The sequence below is a fragment of the Accipiter gentilis genome, chromosome 7 (genome assembly GCF_929443795.1).
Source record: "Accipiter gentilis chromosome 7, bAccGen1.1, whole genome shotgun sequence".
Taxonomy (NCBI): Eukaryota; Metazoa; Chordata; class Aves; order Accipitriformes; family Accipitridae; genus Astur; species Astur gentilis.
In genome coordinates, this window is record NC_064886.1 from 17538785 (window position 1) to 17557052 (window position 18268).

The 18268-nt window shown below is 41.2% G+C and overlaps 2 protein-coding genes across 6 annotated transcripts; both read right to left on the reverse strand.

Moving 5' to 3' along the window:
- Positions 1-1745: 1745 nt before the first annotated feature.
- On the reverse strand, positions 1746-11271 carry ANAPC7 (anaphase promoting complex subunit 7). 5 transcript variants are annotated; one of them, XM_049806077.1, is made up of 11 exons: positions 11055-11271; positions 9946-10132; positions 9322-9441; positions 7412-7523; positions 7018-7171; positions 6767-6909; positions 6384-6501; positions 5730-5926; positions 4196-4420; positions 3617-3767; positions 1746-2791 (listed from the first exon to the last, which is right to left on the reverse strand). In XM_049806077.1, the coding sequence occupies exons 1-11, from the start codon at positions 11153-11155 to the stop codon at positions 2602-2604; spliced, it is 1698 nt and encodes a 565-aa protein (XP_049662034.1). In that variant the 5' UTR covers positions 11156-11271; the 3' UTR covers positions 1746-2601. The 5 variants fall into 5 exon arrangements, with proteins under 5 accessions (XP_049662034.1, XP_049662039.1, XP_049662037.1 ...); XM_049806082.1 differs by lacking the exon at positions 11055-11271 and adding an exon at positions 10983-11017; XM_049806080.1 differs by lacking the exons at positions 9946-10132; positions 11055-11271 and adding an exon at positions 7654-7907 and having other exon boundaries at positions 9322-9407.
- Positions 11272-12354: 1083 nt separating this feature from the next.
- Positions 12355-18082, reverse strand: ARPC3 (actin related protein 2/3 complex subunit 3). Its single transcript, XM_049806924.1, has 8 exons — positions 17965-18082; positions 17501-17706; positions 16250-16349; positions 15086-15162; positions 14734-14802; positions 14322-14448; positions 13679-13773; positions 12355-12874 (listed from the first exon to the last, which is right to left on the reverse strand). Exons 1-8 carry the CDS (start codon positions 18080-18082, stop codon positions 12812-12814), a joined length of 855 nt encoding a protein of 284 aa, XP_049662881.1. The 3' UTR covers positions 12355-12811.
- Between the last annotated feature and the right edge of the window lie 186 nt (positions 18083-18268).

Genomic DNA, 18268 nt, shown 5'->3' on the forward strand with positions numbered 1-18268 from the left:
TGTGCTAAATTTATCTATATAATCTCAAATGCACTCTACATGTATGGCATCTTAAAGTTCCTCACTTGCTTACTATACATATATTAGCAAAGACCATACACAAGTTCTATAACCCCAATACATCAGGTACTTACAGAGGGATTATTTGCAGGATCCAACTGAACTTTTCATTTTCAATAAGGAGTCAAGTTCTCAGAAAAACAAAGCAGCGAGGAAACAACTCTATTTTGACAGCTACCTTTAGGTGTTCTTAAGTGTACCTGGACTTGGTTTGCTAAAGCTGCACATAAGCGCGCTAGTGTTTTCTTTACAGCACGCTCATCTTGAAGTAGTTTTAACTTCCCTTCTGTTCTAAAAGGAAAGATCAACAGATTATCTACAAACATACTACAGAATGGTTTTAGTAAAACTGCGGTTCTCCAATTTCCTATCTGATGCAAATGTTTCAGAGAAATGCGTAAGGCCAGTGGTTTTCATCTGCGATTAACGACCTATTTAGAGGAATCATTAGAATAAAATGCCTGAGCAGCTTGCAAAATATACATCACATACCTCACACACTTCTCTCAGCAAAATTAAATGTGTCCTTTTGTTAGTTTAATAACATCCAGAACTCCATTCTTTCATCCACAACAGAGGTTTGGAATACAACTAGAAAGCTAATGAAGCTACCCAACTTTCAGATGCAGAATACAAGCCGACGAATGCTCGAGTGTGAGGAGAAAACAAAGCAGGTTTTTTTACAAAAGAGATGCTTTGAATTTGCTTGTACATGTATATTTCCTTCTGTTCTGAAAGGCGTGCAATAAGCTGAAATCTATTCACTGCACCACACAGCAATGGTATAAACAGATTCTTCACAAGAGAAGAACAGGATCAGGCTTCTCATCTGCCAGAATGCAATTAACAAAATGTTTGCTCTTACGGAAATACAGCCACTTGGTGTATTTGTTTAATGAAAGAGCAGTAATCGCTTATGCCAATTCAATAACTAAGACAGCAGCATATGCTTTTCTGTTCTTCCCATAAAGTCTTCAAATAACTGTAATTCAATTTGATATTTTGGAAAGTCTAAAGCCCACAAAATTCCAGAGAAGAGATACCCAGCTGTTTTCTTTTTTCAAATGGATAAACTATTAGACTCCTCCTAAGATGTGACATACTGAAGTATTTCCAAAATGGACTATAATAGAAGTAATCTGCCTATTCTTTTTGTTGTGCATTTTTCTAATTGATACAATGCACATACAGAAAGAAAGATATTCTACCATTATCCGCATTATACATCTGCAACTAGGGGGAAGCTTGTTCTCCATGTCATGTATTTGTATCAAATTTTTCCTCCAACTGATACTCAAAACTACTTTTTAGCTTTGTAAAAAAAGTCTGTGTGCTGCAGCATACCTGTTGTAACAGAATAAATACAAAAGGAATCAAATTGCCAATATAAAAATGCATGTTTTAGTAAAAAGTAAGGAAATCAGAACTATAAGAAAAATAAGAGCAAGTAATTCCTCTTCCCACACATCAAGCCCACAGAACTGAAAGAGTTTCTAGATTACACAAAGACGCTCACCCTTCAAAGACCGATGTTGAGAATTTGTACATGAAGCAATGTAACTTTGCTTCAAAAGGTGAGGGAAAACAAATGAATTCAAATATTACCTGACAAAAACATGAAGTGTATAAACATGGCAAAACCAAGACAATATGTGTATTTGAATAATTTAACATTTCTACAGCAATGCAAGTGAAAAGGCATGAATTCTTTTTATATCATTTTAAATGTCAGTGCTGTATACAGAATGTGAAGTGCTTTGAGTCACCGCTGTAAAACCTTTTAGTAACATACTGAAATAAAACTAAACTGCATTTAAAAATAAATGTTCATGTACAGTCTTTAAGTGATTACAGGGTTTAGTAAGGATTGAGGAAATGACTGTAATTCTCCAACACTGGCTCAGTTCTGTACACATAGAAATCAGTCAGCTTACAAAAGCGTCCTGTAAGTCAAAGTTGCCTAGCTTATCAAACTTCTCCTTTACAGCACATGTAATGCCTTATAAACAGACAAATTAATTCAACAACCACAGCAAGAGAAAAGTGCTGCTTGCAGCCACACCCAAGCAACTCCTCCAGACTTCAACAGGAGCGTGAGCCCAAATGGTAGCATACAAACAAGAGAGGAAGACCTTTTCCACAAAGGAGTACAAACCACTGTATTTACAAATCGATCAAGCACACTTAGCCTTGGACAGAATTTAGACATTGTTTTCATCATAAACAGGCTTATTACACGCTTCAGATTCTAATGTTTTTAGTTTTAGCAGGATTTTTTTGAAATGAAAGTTGCAAATAACCTCCAACACAGTTAGTCCCTTACACTTAATAAATAAGAAGCATCAAGAATCTTCATGGCATTGAGATGCATAGAACTATTAAATGGTTTCAGAGTCTATTTTTCAAAAAAAAAAAAAAAAAAAAAAAAAGAATAAAAAAAAAAAAGTCCTTTGTTACTGCAAAAATCATAGTTTGTGTTCTTCAAAGAATGGCCCTAGTGGTATGTTCAAGTGCCAAAACAAGCAGCAGGATGAGAGGCCATTACTGCATGCCAAACCACTGTTCTTGATCTGCCCACTGAGCTGCTTCACTGTCACTGCCTTCCAAGTCCCCTTCTTCTCCACTTCCCTCCATATCATCCACATCTTCTTCCTGGGTTGCATCTGTTGGACTTTCCTCTTTTTCCATTTTCTGCATTCCTTCTAGTGACTTCTGATCATTTGGATCCAAGCTGAGGAAAATAAGAAAAAGAAACCATCGTCCTAAAACTTTTTTTTTCTTGTTATATTGGGGGGGGTAGGGGGGGAAAGGGGGAAAAAAAAAAAATCTCATCTTGTTGTCTGCACTTCCTATTTAACATCATCAAGAAGTTCAATTAGTAGATGATGCAACTTCACTTTAGGCTGACCATAACACTGAGTATTAAATGTTTATATAAAACATTTTTGATCCCCAGGAATGCACTTATCTAAACATCACACTCTTCCAGACAATACTAAAGTAACATAAAAGCAGTAAAAATTTAAATTACTATGACTAAACACATTATATGCAAGCAAAATCAGCTGACATTTAAGATACATAGGTTTATAGTGGACACAGTGTGCTAGATTTAAGGTAAGTTTAACTTGTTGAAATCAAAACATGCTAACATTTAATGTGGTAACACCCTAAAAATAACAGATTACATTAAATTGAATGACACTGTTTAAATTTACTTAATAGCTCATTGTTATATAGCACCTTCTAGTCTGAAAGATGCATGACTATATAGTAACTATAAATAAATCCATACCTTAATCCTTTCGCTAGTCAAGGAATCACACGCCTAGTGACATGTTTATTATTCATGCAGTCCCTAAATTTTGCACTTCTCAGTTCAAAGCCTTATGACCAACAAATTCATTAACAGAACATCATTCTTATGTTTTTGTTTGTTTGAAGGGAGAATGATATAAAGCTACCTCTGATGCACATCCTAATCAATTAGTGGCTCAACTTTTTACTTAGTCTTGGTTCTTATTAATATACTGCAATCTCAGAGTCTCTGCTTTACCTTAGAGCAATACTGTACTGGTCCATTGCTTCCTGATACTCATTGACAGCTACAAGAAAGTCTCCCAGTATTCGGTGCAGAACACAATCACTCTGATTAGCCAGTGCATTCCTCAGCAAAGCAATTCCATCTTCATACTTTTGTTCTCTACCTGTTTATATGCAAAACTACAGTTTTAATTAATAGTTTAGATAAATCTCTAAGAAGTCAGAGTGTACACAAAGAGCTATCACAACACAAGACTATTTCTTTCTTCAGAACTGTCAGCATGGGGGATAGTAGTGATACTTTTTGCAAGATTAACTCTGAACAATGGCTTTTTATTGCAACAACCACTACACTCACAATTATATATGCTTTGAAGTCAAAACATTTTGTCTGCAATTGTTTTAAGTGCTGGTGTAATATCAGTTGCTAGATGAAATTAATTCCCATGATTCTTCCTTCAGGACAGAACTGATAAATCCCTGGGCTGTAACATCACTATTACTTTCTTCACATCAATGAGGCTGCAGAACACTCTTCCATGTAAAACAGTATGCTTTAAGTAAGTCGACATGGGAGAAAAAAGGAACTTACTAAGAAGTTCTGCTTTCTTTACCACGGCTTTAATGTAATCAGGTCTTTGCGTTAGCGCTTTGTCCAATAATGTTTTTGCTTTTTCCTGCGTGACTGGGTCTTCGAGACAGACGGTCGCTAATAGCGTGAGTGTCTGTGCATTTGCTCCCAGAGTTTTATACACGTTATTTGCCATAACCATAGCTTCACGGATGCTGTTGGATGCTAGGTAACATTCGATGAGACCTGATGATATAAAAAGGAAAACACTTCCGTTTTTGAGTTAGCACTACACTCACCCCTCCTCAATTAATTGCACTTAGTAGCACTCAGACTCCAAACACCTGACACTCCAATAAGCAAATACAAATTGCAATTGAGAAAGTGACACTATACCCAACATTTTTCAAAGTACAAAGATGTCAAAGAAACATGCAAATAGGGAAATTTGGACACAAATATTAAAATGGCACAGAGCTCTACAGGGAACCTAAGACAAAGGGAGATGGATGACCATCTCCCAGGACCAACATCTGACAAAAGACTAAGTTGTGACATGTTAACACAATTCTTCCTTAATTGCAAGAGAAGCAAAACTATTCAAGCAAATATAAAACTGCATTACAGTACTTCTAAATGCATGCCTTTCACTTTAGCAGGGAATCTATAGCACTGTGCCCACCACAAAGTACAATATATGGAACTGGAGAAGCCAGGAGAATCAGATTAGCGCTCTCCATTTTGAATTTAAAAAACCCAACAAACAAACACTCAAAATTTCACTGCTAAATATTACAGCACAACCAGTTTGCTTTTACTTAACCAATAATTGCACAGAAGACAGACAAGTACCACTGAAAAAAAAATCTGAGAACCAGGAAATCCTAAGAGAATAGACCCTAGAACGCATCACCATATTACAAACTGGTGCAAGGTTTAACACCTCTCATAAAATGCTTTTGTATATTTTCATAAGCCTACATTTTAACATATCCATTCTACAGATAATTGACTTAATCACTTTCATTTATGGGGAGATACAAAAAAAAAACCACACCAAACCCCCCCCCCTAAGTATACCTCATCTAAGATTTTTGTCCAATTCCAGTACTGAAATATTAATACTTCACCTGGACTCTTCATGACTCACTATTTATTTGAAGCTGCTGACAAGATCAACAAGATTTAAATACACATGACAAAAGTATGACAAAATGACGCTCCCAGCGGAACTAACCATACAGTTAATGGCATCATCCAAGAGTGATCTGCTCAAAACACCCAAGTGTGTTTATACAGAGATTAAACAAAAGAAAAAACAACAAAAAAAGTCCTTTTTGAAAATCATTCTTAGAAATACATGCATTCTCTAGTATCCTTCATCTGACTACTTCTACCAGAGCTTTATAGGTTTTCAGGTAATAATAATTTATTTACTAGAAAGTCAGCAGGAGAAAAGAACTCCTGCCTATTCCCTTGCCTAACCATCACCATCATGACACCAACTTTCACACAAACCCAGTACTGTACATGTGAGTAGTTTAACTTCACTCACCTTCATAGCAATCCAGCCTGCAAGGCGCAAGGCGTATTGCTTCACGAAAGTGTATAATTGCTTCTTGTACTCGGCCCATATTCCTAAGAGCAGCTCCTTTCAGCAGGAGAGCTTGAACACTGTTACTATTAAGCTGGATAGCTTTGGCTCCTAAATATAAGGCACGAGAGTATCGTTTACTGTAGAAACTGTGACACCTATGGAAAGACAAGAGAGATTGTAAACAAGTACTGCCTGTGGTGCCTGTGCTCATTCATAGAGGTTTAAAAGCAGGGGGGGAAGTAAATAAAAAATAAAAAAAAAAAAAGAAATTACAGGCAACTGTTGAACTTCTTGCATTTGAAGTTAAGAATTTATGTTCAGGAAAAAAACTCTTCAGGAGTTTAAAAAAAAAAGCAGTATGAAGATTAACTTTTACAGCTATTTAATATATCATTATTATTGCAGAAGTGTGGTAACTCTAGTAGGTTTAAACATACAGAAGATAACCAAAATAGATATTTATGGATAGCTAATTGAAGTTACCCCAAGGACAGAATAGATAGGATATAAAAGCAGCTTCTGAACAAAAAAGCCGAATCCACTGTATCAACTGTAATCCACCATATGCAGCAAATCAAGAGCTGAGGTAAGAAAGGAAAGAAAACAACTTACCCAGATACCACCCAGGGTTCTGCATGTTGATCAGAAATATTGAAGAGACGGCAGCCCAAGTTCTCCACATCCTCTAGTCGACCTTCACGTGCCAATAAATAACCATATACATCCATTCCTAAAGTTTGAAGATCAATCATCAAGAAATGGAAAGCTCATTCTCAAAACAAAAAAACAAAAACAAAACCACAAACACCTACTCTACACTGTGCAACTACCAGTAACTGTTCAAGATACACAGCTTCTGAATGTAAATTCTAAATTGAAAGCCGGGTACAACAACATACAACATTCTACTGCATGCTTGATTGCATGCAGCCGCTACTCTAATGTTACTCATCACATCATTACACTAGGTAAACTTTCTTTCAGTATTTACTCACCTTTTATTAGGTAAGGATCCAACATTTGTGCTTGTTCAAATTTTAGAATAGAGTTTTTATTATCTCCAGCTCTGAAATACAGGTCTGCTAAGCTCCCCAGTAAGTCTACATTATCCCTCAGTAATGACTTTTTCTCTAAAGAGCTTTAAGAGGAAAAAAAATGCCTGTTATTTATAGAGTGCCATTTTAAGTATAATTATATATAAATATTAATATATTATTTGATTACATCATGCTCTTTGAACTCTTACCAAATGGTGTTTATTGCTCTTGTATTATCTCCAGTATGGACAAAAGCATATGCCTTGATCCACACGGAAAGCCAATCCAAGTTAGGAATACTCTGAATTACATTGATTGTCATGGAGGCCACTTCTGCACCTTTCACCGACAGCGAGAGCAAGCCTATTCAGAATGGTATATACATCAATTTCAGCCACCGTAAACTGCTATTAATACAAATTAATTGTCTGAAGACAAGAAACTCCATCCTTTGACAAGCATAAACAAGGAACTTGTTACAATGCTTTTGCATAATGTAGGCATTACATATTACATGCAAATGCAAGACAGTTACCTAGTCCCAAGCATAATTCAAATTATAATACTGTTTAATACTGAAATACCAAGTGTGCAGACACGTACCTAGTATGGCATCAAGTGCTAAAGGGCACTGCCTTAGTACTTCTTTGTAGCTCGTAACAGATGAGCGTTCTTGACCTGCTTTCTTGTATAGATTGGCCAACATCATATTGATCTACAAGCAACAGAAATGTTGGTAGATTCAAGTATGAGAAAGGAGAAATCCTCACTAAGAAAAGGTCACAACTTTGTCTTCAAGCATGCCTGCCTCCCTCCCTCCTGTTCTGGGAAGGAGATAAAATTACCTGCTCTTCTTCCGAGAACACTGTAGTAGCATATAGTATAAAATTAAAACTGTTGCTCCTTGCTGAGTCCAAAGATAAAAGTTACATTCTTTTGTATTTGCATAGTGCATCTTGAAATCTCACTGTTTTGCACACAAGAAGTCAAAAGATGGGCAAGCGTTTATATAGGATGCCAAGAGGGACCTGTATATCCATTACATTAGCCTTCTTTCAGTTGATCTCTCCATATCAATGGAAGTCTTTGAGAGAATTAGCTTAGGAAGGCAGAGAAAGTTTCTATTTAGCTTCTGAATGAAGTCACAATTTATAAAAGAACAGAAATAATTTGAGCTCTACACAACAAAAGTAGCTGGTTTCTGCTACAATACTTTATTAGTGTGTATAGGTAAAAAGTTTGCTTTTCTCAATCTTTTCCTCTTTTTCTGTTCCATAAGTTGGTCTTTAAACAGAATGCTTTGATGTTAATAGAGTCTAAGCCACGTACACTGTTAGCACACTACAGGAATACTGTTAACATGAAACATAGTTGATTGACCTGATGTGCTCATTAATCTTTTAAGCCCTTATGACATAACAAAGCCAGCAAGCAAAGACTCAACGTATTTGACACTGCAGACCACAATGGGATCTAAATATTTAACATTATCTAAACTGTTACTAAAAAGGATGAAAAGATTTTAAAAGATGGAGCACTGGCATTCCTTCTACTTGCCAAAGTCTTCAGCCATTCAAGGATCTCACATTGCTCAAACTATACAATAAGACATGAAGTGCCATTCCATACACATTCTGAGTTCAAGAGTATATTAAAACACTTAATCAGTTTGAGCAATCACAATGTAGCAAGTTATGTTGACAGGCTAATAGTGAAGACACCACAGCACAGTCAACCTTGTGAGACAATCAGGCTACAAGTCTCCCCTTTAGCTTGAGCAGGTGACAGCGTGCCTTTCCTGTCCAGTGATACATAGCTCTTCCACAGAGACTAGGACTCCACTTTGTGGTTACAGCCAGGCAAAGTACATTAATTTAAACAATTGCTTTGGCTCTCACATTCACATGTTTGACTCAGAACAGCAGAATATTATTCAGTCAGGTGTCTGGCAATTGCTTACTAACTCGCAGTAACTCAGCTGTTTGCAATCACATAAATTTTTCTCCTGGTAGATGCTTTTGTTTAGAACAGCCATTATTCTTTGCCCCACAAAAACTATTCATGATAACATGCAAAGAAGAACTATCAAATGGATGATACAGATTTCAAGCCTTATGTATGGACTTCTAGAATAAAATAAAAAAATAGTGTTTCTACATCCTTGTACACAAGCAAAATCCTGTACTGTCTGTGTGCAGTACTAAAGAGTTAACCAAGTAATTCACACGAATTAATAGAGGCACAGAAACATTTAACTCTTTTCACTATTTCTGAATTCTTTCTAACAGAGGGAATAAAAAAAATTGTCTGATTTTAAAGAAAAAAGGCCAAATAAACTAAACTAATTTAAACATTAGGAAGTGTTTCCAAACAACATTTAACTAATACAAAAGCAAATACCAAGATGCAATGCCATTATACCTACAGGCTACATTCATTTTTGACTAGATGCTGGCCTACAGATTCAAGACAGACTGACCAAGGACTTGTGACGAACATCTGTCAGAACTAACCTTTGGGGTCCTCTGTCTGGAAGGAATCCCATCAAGAATAGCAATGGCATTTTTATCTTGCTTCAGCATTGTGTAACATTCAGCCATTTTGTATTTCACTTCAATTTCTGATGGTAAACACTGAAAAAAATATATTTAAGTATAATGTTGGTTTAGTCAGGTAAAAAATCTGAATAAGGTTTCTTCATTAAACACACTATGTTAAAAAAAAAATCTAGTGCAAGAAAGTTAACAACACAACCTACTGCTAGCTCATATGTTCCCGTCTTCAAATGAAAAGCATGAACTACACATACAGAAAAATCTCATGTTCAAGAACATATTAAGTTTTGCATTATAAAAAACCACACTGGTATTTTCAAAACAAATTAGCCTTAAATGTCAGGTTTATTTGACATGATAAATCCACAATCTAAGGTATTTAAAAGACATGTAGATGTGTTGCTTAGGGACATGGTTTAGTGGTGGACTTTGGTAGTGTTAGGTTAAACAGTTGGACTTGATGATCTTAAGGTCTTTTCCAACCTAAATGATTCTATGATTTTATGAATATTGAGTCAGCAACATTAATTGTAAAGGGCAACGTGATCACTTTATGCAGCACATTAGTCAATTTTTAAATACCTGGCTTTGGGGAGTTGATGCAGCATTCCCAGTTGAAGGTCTTACTTTTGAAGTTTTACTTAATGCTTTTTTCTGCTGCAAGGCCATTGTATACTTACTTACAGCATTTCTATACTCTTTATCATGGAAGAGAGAGTCTGCATGGTATACAAGGAGCTGGTATTTCTGAGATGGTGAAAACAGTTCCCTAGAAGAAATGCAAACAGAAATGCTGAGATCAGCTAACTGCATAAGAACGAAAGCCTTACAGATCCAAAGTATCTGCAGCTTTTGTTTCTCTGGCTTCAACTTCCAGTTGCTGCTGCTGCTTCCTTACTACACTGGAAGGGCCCTTGGGTAACAGGTACTACCTCCTCACAAAGGCATTATCTCAGCCATTTCTTTTATCTGCATACAAACAAATGTAATAGCTACTCCTGACAGGTCATCAGTAACAACATCTTATGTTTAGCTGCTGGGCCACTGCTTTCCATAATGAGGCAGCCCCCATCCTCCCCATAACAAACCACAAGTTGTCAATGTCTGTTAAAGGACATTTTGTTTGAATGGACTCAAGCTTACAAGGCAACCCAGCTTATTATACAGCTATCCTGGTCCTAATCCACATGTTCCTACGTTTTACAAACCGCCTTTATAACACTTCCAGTATGTTTGCAGAAGTGTTGAAGAGCTAAGGGTTTCAGAAAGGGATTGTGGCTTCAATTAGTACATCAAAACCCATCCAAAATGTAAAACAACGCCTTACAGCAAAGTTCTGAAAAATAAAGGGAATCACTTCGAGTCGGGGGAAAAGCCCTGACCTACACAGGGCACCGCTGGAAGGAGAAAACCGCTCCACCTCTCCCAAGACGCTCACGTTGTACCGTGTACCCCGAAGGGTACGGGCTGCGCTGCTCATGCTGAACCCCGGACAAAGGCGGGCTGACAGGGCCGGGGACAGGAGCCCAGGGCCCGCACCGCAAAGCCCGGCAGGAGGGACAGCTCTAAAAGCGAGCCCCCTTCCTTCCCCCCCGCCACCCTGAGAGGTCCCGCCTGACCTCTCCCTCAGCACCACCGGTCCTGTCAGCCCGCAGCCAGCCGGCGCGCCCTCTCCCGGGAGGGCCACTCACGGGTTATTGCCGCTCATCGTGAGGAGAAGCCCGCTGAGGAGCCGCACGTTAGAGTGCAGCCCGGCGGACGCCATCTCTCGTACGTGCTCCACCACACTCATACCGGCGGCGGAAAACCGCGGAGCCGAAGGAACAGACGGCAAAGAAACAGACAACGCCGCCGCCCGCCGGCACTCCAAAATGGCGCCACCGGGGGGTCCTCGCGCGCCGCCGCCTGCAGGCGCCCGCGACACTGCCTTCATGGCGGACGAGCGGCCCGACAGGCGGGAGGAAGGGCAGCCCGGGTCGGTGCGCGCCGCGCCAGGCCCCCGGCAGCCCCGCGCCTGCGCAGCGTCGGGGCGGGAGAGGCGTTGTTGAGCGCTGAGGGAGCCAGCGAGGCGTTAGGAGTAGGCAGCCTTCTACACAGCGTTGGAGCACTCCCTTCGGGGCTCACTGTCGTTTTATGGAAGAGACGCACTCCCTGTGCCTGCGCAGCACTTGAGTCTGGTCCTTTTTTTCTGAGACTTTATTATCTGCTGGCTGCGGCAGCTAAATGTGACAGGTATCGGAGATAACGAAGCTCCTGCCTATAAAAGTAGATGATTGAGAAGAAAGACCCTTCAAAACGTAGATTTCTTCTGGGCCACAATCAGGGGAAACGCCTCACTAGGGCTGCCATTAACTACAAGGCATAGACTGAAAGGAGAAATGAATTTTTTTTTCCCCCTTTATTACAGAAAGAATGCAAAACATGCCTATCCTTCTATTACTACTACTACAAATCAAATAGGTGGGAGCTTTCAGTTTGAACACGCCATCACTACTGCCTGCAGAGGAATACACCTCTCAAAAGCCAAGCATGCCAAGCACTGGACTTCAGTAACTGAACACTGTTGGTACTGTGTGATGACCGCAAAACAAGCATTGCAACGAAGGAAACAGACAATTTGGAATAAATGGAACCTGAATTTGCAGGTCTTCAAGAAGTCATCTGACTGATCAAAACAGTCACAGCAGCATGTGATGGTTGTGTTTGACTGAATCTGCCATCACAAAGGCAGCCTCAGACTAAGCTGTATGTAATCTGCCTGCATTACCCTTTGAAGGCATTTTGGTACAAGGGAGCGCTGCTCTGCAAAGGCAGACCTGCTGAATAACCAGGTACACTGCCGCAAACTACAGCTCCTGTATTAATCCCGTCTTCAGTGGGAATGATTCACTTCCTTCTGGTTACCATTACACAATGATGATGGTCTTTTCACAAAAAAAATATCTCCGATTTGTTTGAAGGCTATCCATAAGACATAAAGTAGTTACCACATTAATTACAAGCTAAGTTTATTGAAAACAAGGTAAAAATCACTGCACTTGACAACACAGCGTGAGAGGTATGTTTTCCGTTGACATACACGATGCTGAGACTCTAGCCAGTAGAGCAATTACACAGCTCCCCCTACCCCACAGGTAAGCCCATTTCTCTTAAATACAAGCTCTGTTTTAAATGCTAGCTGTAGCCACTGATCATAAAGCAGCTTGCATCTGAAACAGCATGTTAGAAATCACTTATTAAGCACCAGCTTAATAATATCTGCTTACTGCTTACACTACTCAAATTATCTGTTTGCTCTCCCTCCCTCTATCCCTCATTGACTGGTTTGTTTTTTTTTTTTCTTCATAAACACTTAATTCTTTCTTGGTACAAAATGTATCCAAAACAAAGGCAAAATACTTAAACACCTTGCTGTGGAAATGCTTAATGTTGCTGCTACTTTGCCTCTTCACTGCCCAGGACCTGACAGACTCTTGTTCATGAACTGTCTCTTCACAAAGCAGATCCACCACTGCAGAAGGAAAGAAAGTCAGAAAATACGCAAAAGCGGTTTCCATGCAATAAACCAAATAGTGACTTCAAAGTATTCAACCTCTGACAAATAACAAGTGTCAAGGCTCCAGTTTTGCACATACAGTTTTCCACACTGGTTTCTACTGGAATTTAGGTGAACAAGAGGACAAGAGTGGACCCAATGAATTTATAATATAGGACTTTGAATTAAAGCGGGACATTCTACCTTCTCTTATTTCTATTATTTTATTTTTACTGCTTATTCCAGTATAATTATAAACAAGGGATGCATCAGAAAGCTATGCCTTTGAAACTAAATTAGCCTAAGTAATTTCAATACTAAATGCAGTCACATTTGCACATGAAACATATGATCAGTCAGGAGGCAATTCATTCATTGATTAGCTATTTTTGTTAATCTGGGTATGAGGCAGAATGGTCTACTTCAAAGAAGCTATCAAATCAGAACCTCCTGGGAAGATAAACAGCGTCTCTTGTGCCTGTGAATTTCCATTTGAAAACCCAGCCAACAGCAGATGTGCAATACTTTGAAGAGTTGAACCAGACACCACTTATTACTGTCCTGCTTTTTAAAGTAACCCAAATTGGCATTCGCTGTCTTACCACATTACAGATTAAATTTATTGATAACTTGCAGCCTGCTATTTCACTAGCCACGTAAAACCAGTGAAGCTTGCACCGAAGTCACCCACACTTAGCCCATCATCTCATTTCTCTCCACATATTTCTGAAAAAACACACCAAGCCTCTCAACTCTGTGATGATCGCACTAAACCCTTACCTTACTAGGCTTGTCACTTTGAGGATCAAATACTTTTTCACAAAGGCGAAGACCAGTTTCTTGCCTCAGCTGCTGCAGGTAGGCCCTCATCACCTCTGAAACACAGCACAGGAAAAACCAGCATAAACTGAGGCAGCACCAAGTCAAACTGAATTTAACAGGGAAGCATCAGATATCACTGCTGAAAGCAGAAAGTGAGTTTTCACATCTGCAGGTATTTGTTGGCTGGCTGAGTTGCTTTGCTCAATTTACAGCCATACTTGGGATTTTTATGCTATTTGTACCAGTAAAAAGGATCATCCAAACTGTTTTCTTCTCTCAGTTACCTTTGCTCATTATTGTGGGTTTCCTATTCTGCCAGTGCAGCAGTTGGCTTGGGCCCCATTACAGGGTTTATCTAGTGATTATGTTGATGCAAAAGGCAGACTCAGACCCCTATTAATTTGTTCTGTTGGATCTGTGGATCCAGGGGAATCACTGGGCCCCCGAGGCCAGAAAATCCAGCTTCTGCTGCCCTCAGAAGACAGAACTTCAGATTTAGAAGATTCAGTTTTAACAGTAATTTTTCTAGTTGCAGTCACAAAAAAGCAGCTAGTAAAGAATGAGCCCAAGGAAGCCTTCAGAGGTCCTGGATCAGCCTTACCTTCCTCCTGCTTGTTGGCAGGTTTGGCATAAATGGCATTAAGCGGAAAGCCAGGCTCCCCAGGAATTGGGAAGTTAGTGATTCCTAGTGTGTACATTTCTTTCTCTCCTTGGCCTTTGGAGTTACACTGCAAGAACCAGGCAAACAATAGATTAACAGTTATAACAAAACCTGATGGAGCATTAAACTCAAATATTTTACCATCTGTAACACATAAAAACCCATCAAGAATAGCAACACAGTGTCTCTTTGGAGATCCACAGCGTTGGAGTATCTGTGGCTCTGACAACTAAGACTGGGGTGAACAGGGTTATTTGTGCCACTGGGAGGAGAATATCAGCAAATCCTTTCCTGAGTACAATCCCCAGAACAGACTGATTGTCCCTCCTGCACAGAAATTTACTTTTCTTACCTTTTGCAGCTTTTTCAAGCACTCAGAAATGTAGAGGGTTACGTAGATCAGCGTTCTGTCAGCCTCATTCTGCAAAACAAGAGCAAGCACAGAGCCCAGCCACTCTTAGATTAAGGGAGACTTTATGGAACTGATAAAAGTTTGAAAGAGGAATAAGTTCAAGACATTTTGGCCTATAATTTCCCCAGGAGAGAGGGACTTGCAATTCATGACATTTACCCAACTTTAAAAATTAAGTGGGAGGAAGAGGAGTTTTTGTTATCTAGCAGAATTACTTCATTGAAAATAAATGTATATTCACAGCACCAACCCTCCAAAAAACTACTATATGCACAGTATCTCAAAAAATTACCTTAATTTCATAATTTTTGAAGAAAACGTTAGCTTTGAAGTAGTAGATGGCTTCATCTATAATATCTGTGTCCTTAGCTAACAAAAAAGAAATACAGAATTAAACAGTGCCCCATTACGCTACATTTGGTCATAACTTTTACTCACTGAAATACATAAATAAGGATTATTGCAAAGGCAAAACCTTGGCATTTACAAAAAGCAGACGACAACACTATGTAACAGAAAACAGTTGTTGCTGTGTGAAACACTGGTGAGCTCAGACCGTAATATTTAAGCTTCCTACTCTTAGCAGGAGCTTTAACTCCCTTCTTCTCCTCCCCCATGATTTCTCACTTCACAAACGGCAGCAATTCAGCAGTTCCCCACTTTTCTACCAGTTGAGTAACTCACCAGAGTTTTAACAGCATAAAAGTCTTCTCAGGACACAAAAATGTTTTTGGAGAAAGGACAACACCACAATCAGACAAACTTCATTATCCGCTTCAAAAAAAAGGAAGGGTGAGCAAGCAGAACACACACTGGCAAGCTTAGTTGTGACTTTCACCTGCTTTCACTGCTATCCGAGACTGCTTAAATCCAGAAACATTTCCTTTCTCAAACTGAACTGCTACACTACCGGGGGACAACATGCCTGGGAAGTGCTACCTCACATGCTAAAGGGGAATCCGTATCAGCCTGCCTGTGGACCCTGTTGGGATACCCATAACTTCATTTCAATTTCCGAATCCCTATACCCTAAAGCGCTGCCTGTCCTTAAGAGCAGCTGAGTCTCTTCAGCTGCAGACCCGAAGCCTAAGTTCTCTGTAGCTAAACCTCCACTTCCTCTGACAGCAGAGGGTTCACACCACCACGTCCTCCGCAAAACCTACTGAAGAACACAGTGAGACACAGGAGAAAGCACAAGAACAGTTACTGTAGGCTTTCATTACTGAAACAACTGACTTAGCTGGAGCATGGTGCGTATTTATCTGTGTGTAATTACTTTCTACGATTTGCACAACTTAAGTATTTGAGAACTTTTTTCCTCCTCTATAAACTGCAAAGCACTCCACTTCCAACACGTGACTCCTCTCATCACTCTTGCTAGGGCTGGCTTGGAGCAAACCGTGAGATGATGATGAGCTATATACAGGCAGGTTTTCAGAGGTTATTATAAACTTACTTTCCCGAGGTGCTGGGCCTTTGAACTGGCTTCTGATGGGTAACAGCGCCATGTTCCCAATTAGCTTTGTGTCGGAGTCCATTAAAGTTGAGTGGTAAGCCTACAGACAGGGGGGAAGGCTGGTTATTAATTCTACTGAAAACAGACCTCTCCATGTCCAATCACGTGTCCCCCATGTCTTCATGAAAGAGGAGCCAGTCGAGTTCGTTAGTGATGCTTCCAGCAATTTTTCCTTGCACAAACAATCGCTGTTTTCTAATTAGCACCAGATCACAGCGCCATTCTGATGAAGACCATGAAAGTATCATCACCCGCACCATTTATGGTCGCGGTGGTGGGAGACATAATAAAATTGGTATGGCTGGTCTGCAGGTGTTGCTTCATCCCCAGGCTGCCTAACCCCATTCTGCACAGCACCAAGGGGGTAACAGCCCTGCTCTCCGGCCTAAGTTATGGGGTGCTGCATAGTTCACTGAAACTTAGTTGGCCATTAAAAAAGATTATATTTTATTTCCATGTCTAGCTAGTAATATTAGCTAATACTAAATAAAGCCAGGCTTAACACATACCCACACACTCAAAAAAGGACGTTTCTGTGCACTCTAAGACTGGTCTAAGGGGGGGAAAAAAATAATCTTTCTGCATATGACAGATTCTTCCTGGGAAACCGACTTTTAACAACTGATGAGTTTGCTTTTAGGCACTTTCCAAACATTCCCACTGTGCCGTGCCAGGCCACTGGGAATCCTTCACCTCCTCACAGCCGAGGTTTTGCAGGAGGGGAGAGGGTGATGTAAATGGGGTGTGTGGGTGGGTGGGTGTAAAAAGCATCCCCTAACAGAAAAGCGATTTATTTCAGAGGAAGATGGTGTGAACAGAACCAGAACAAAGCACAGCTTTTACCACCCTCTCCCTCCCTGGAGCCGGGCGCTGCCACCCTCCCGGCTGCGGGCGGCTCCCCGACAGGAGGAGGAAGAGGAAGAGGAGGGCGCTGGCCTTCCACCAGCCTCCCCTTCACAGCAATTCCCTGCTCTCAGCAGGGCTCCCCACACTCTGCAGCCCCTTTTTCTTCCCCCACGCAGCTGCCCGTGGCCGGACCCCGACAGCAGAGCCCTCTTCCCTCAGCCCAGGCTCGCACCCCCCCCCCCCTAAACCCCCGCCCCGGCCTGGCCCCTCTGCCCCAAGCCCTGCTGCCCTCTCTCCCCGCCATTAAGGGGCAGAGCCAAGCGCCGGCCGCGAAGCCCCCCTCACCGGCATCTCGAAGGGCAGGCTGTAATTCGGCGGGGCCGGGCAGGGAGGGAGCAGAGAGAAGCTGGCAGCAAACCTTCCTCCTCTGCCTGCGCTGCAGGAAATGAGGCAGCAGAGGCGGTGCGAGGAGGGGAAGCCGGAGCCGAGGCCTGCGGCGTGCACCGCCCCGAGAGCGCTGCCAGCGCGGGCAAGGGGGTCTGGAAAGCGCGCTCAGATGGGGGCTTGCTTGCTCTTCCCCCGCTTCTGCCGTTGCTGCGGCCGGCACTCCAGGTAACCCCTCCTTGGACCCCGCGTGCTGCCCTTTTGGGTGCCAGCCACCCTGGCATCTTGCTTCCTCGCTGGCAGAGGCGAGCTCCTGTCCCGGGCGAGGGTCAGCACTTGACAAGAGTGCGGGTGGGGATGCTTTGCTCGCAGCCGGTTTTCTCTCCTGGGTGTTTGCAGCGGCCCTGGGCAGCGCTTGCTCTGACCCGACACGCGAAGCGCGGCCAGCTGTTCGTCCAAAGGTGTTGCATTTGGAGGGATGCAGTATTTTAAGGTGTGCGCTCCTGTTAGTATCAAGCCGTGACCTTTTGCGTGACCCAGCATGCTGAATTTGTCCCCTGCTAAATGACTTACGGCATGAGTCAGGGAGGAAAAATGAGGAGCTATGGAAGGTGAGTCAACATAATCTAACTGCAGGGCTGGGGTTTGTCCTTTTGTCACGCCACAAGCATGACTCGTCCCAAGGATGCGCCAGTCTGGAGATGAGTTAAGCCACCAAAGTTTTCCCAA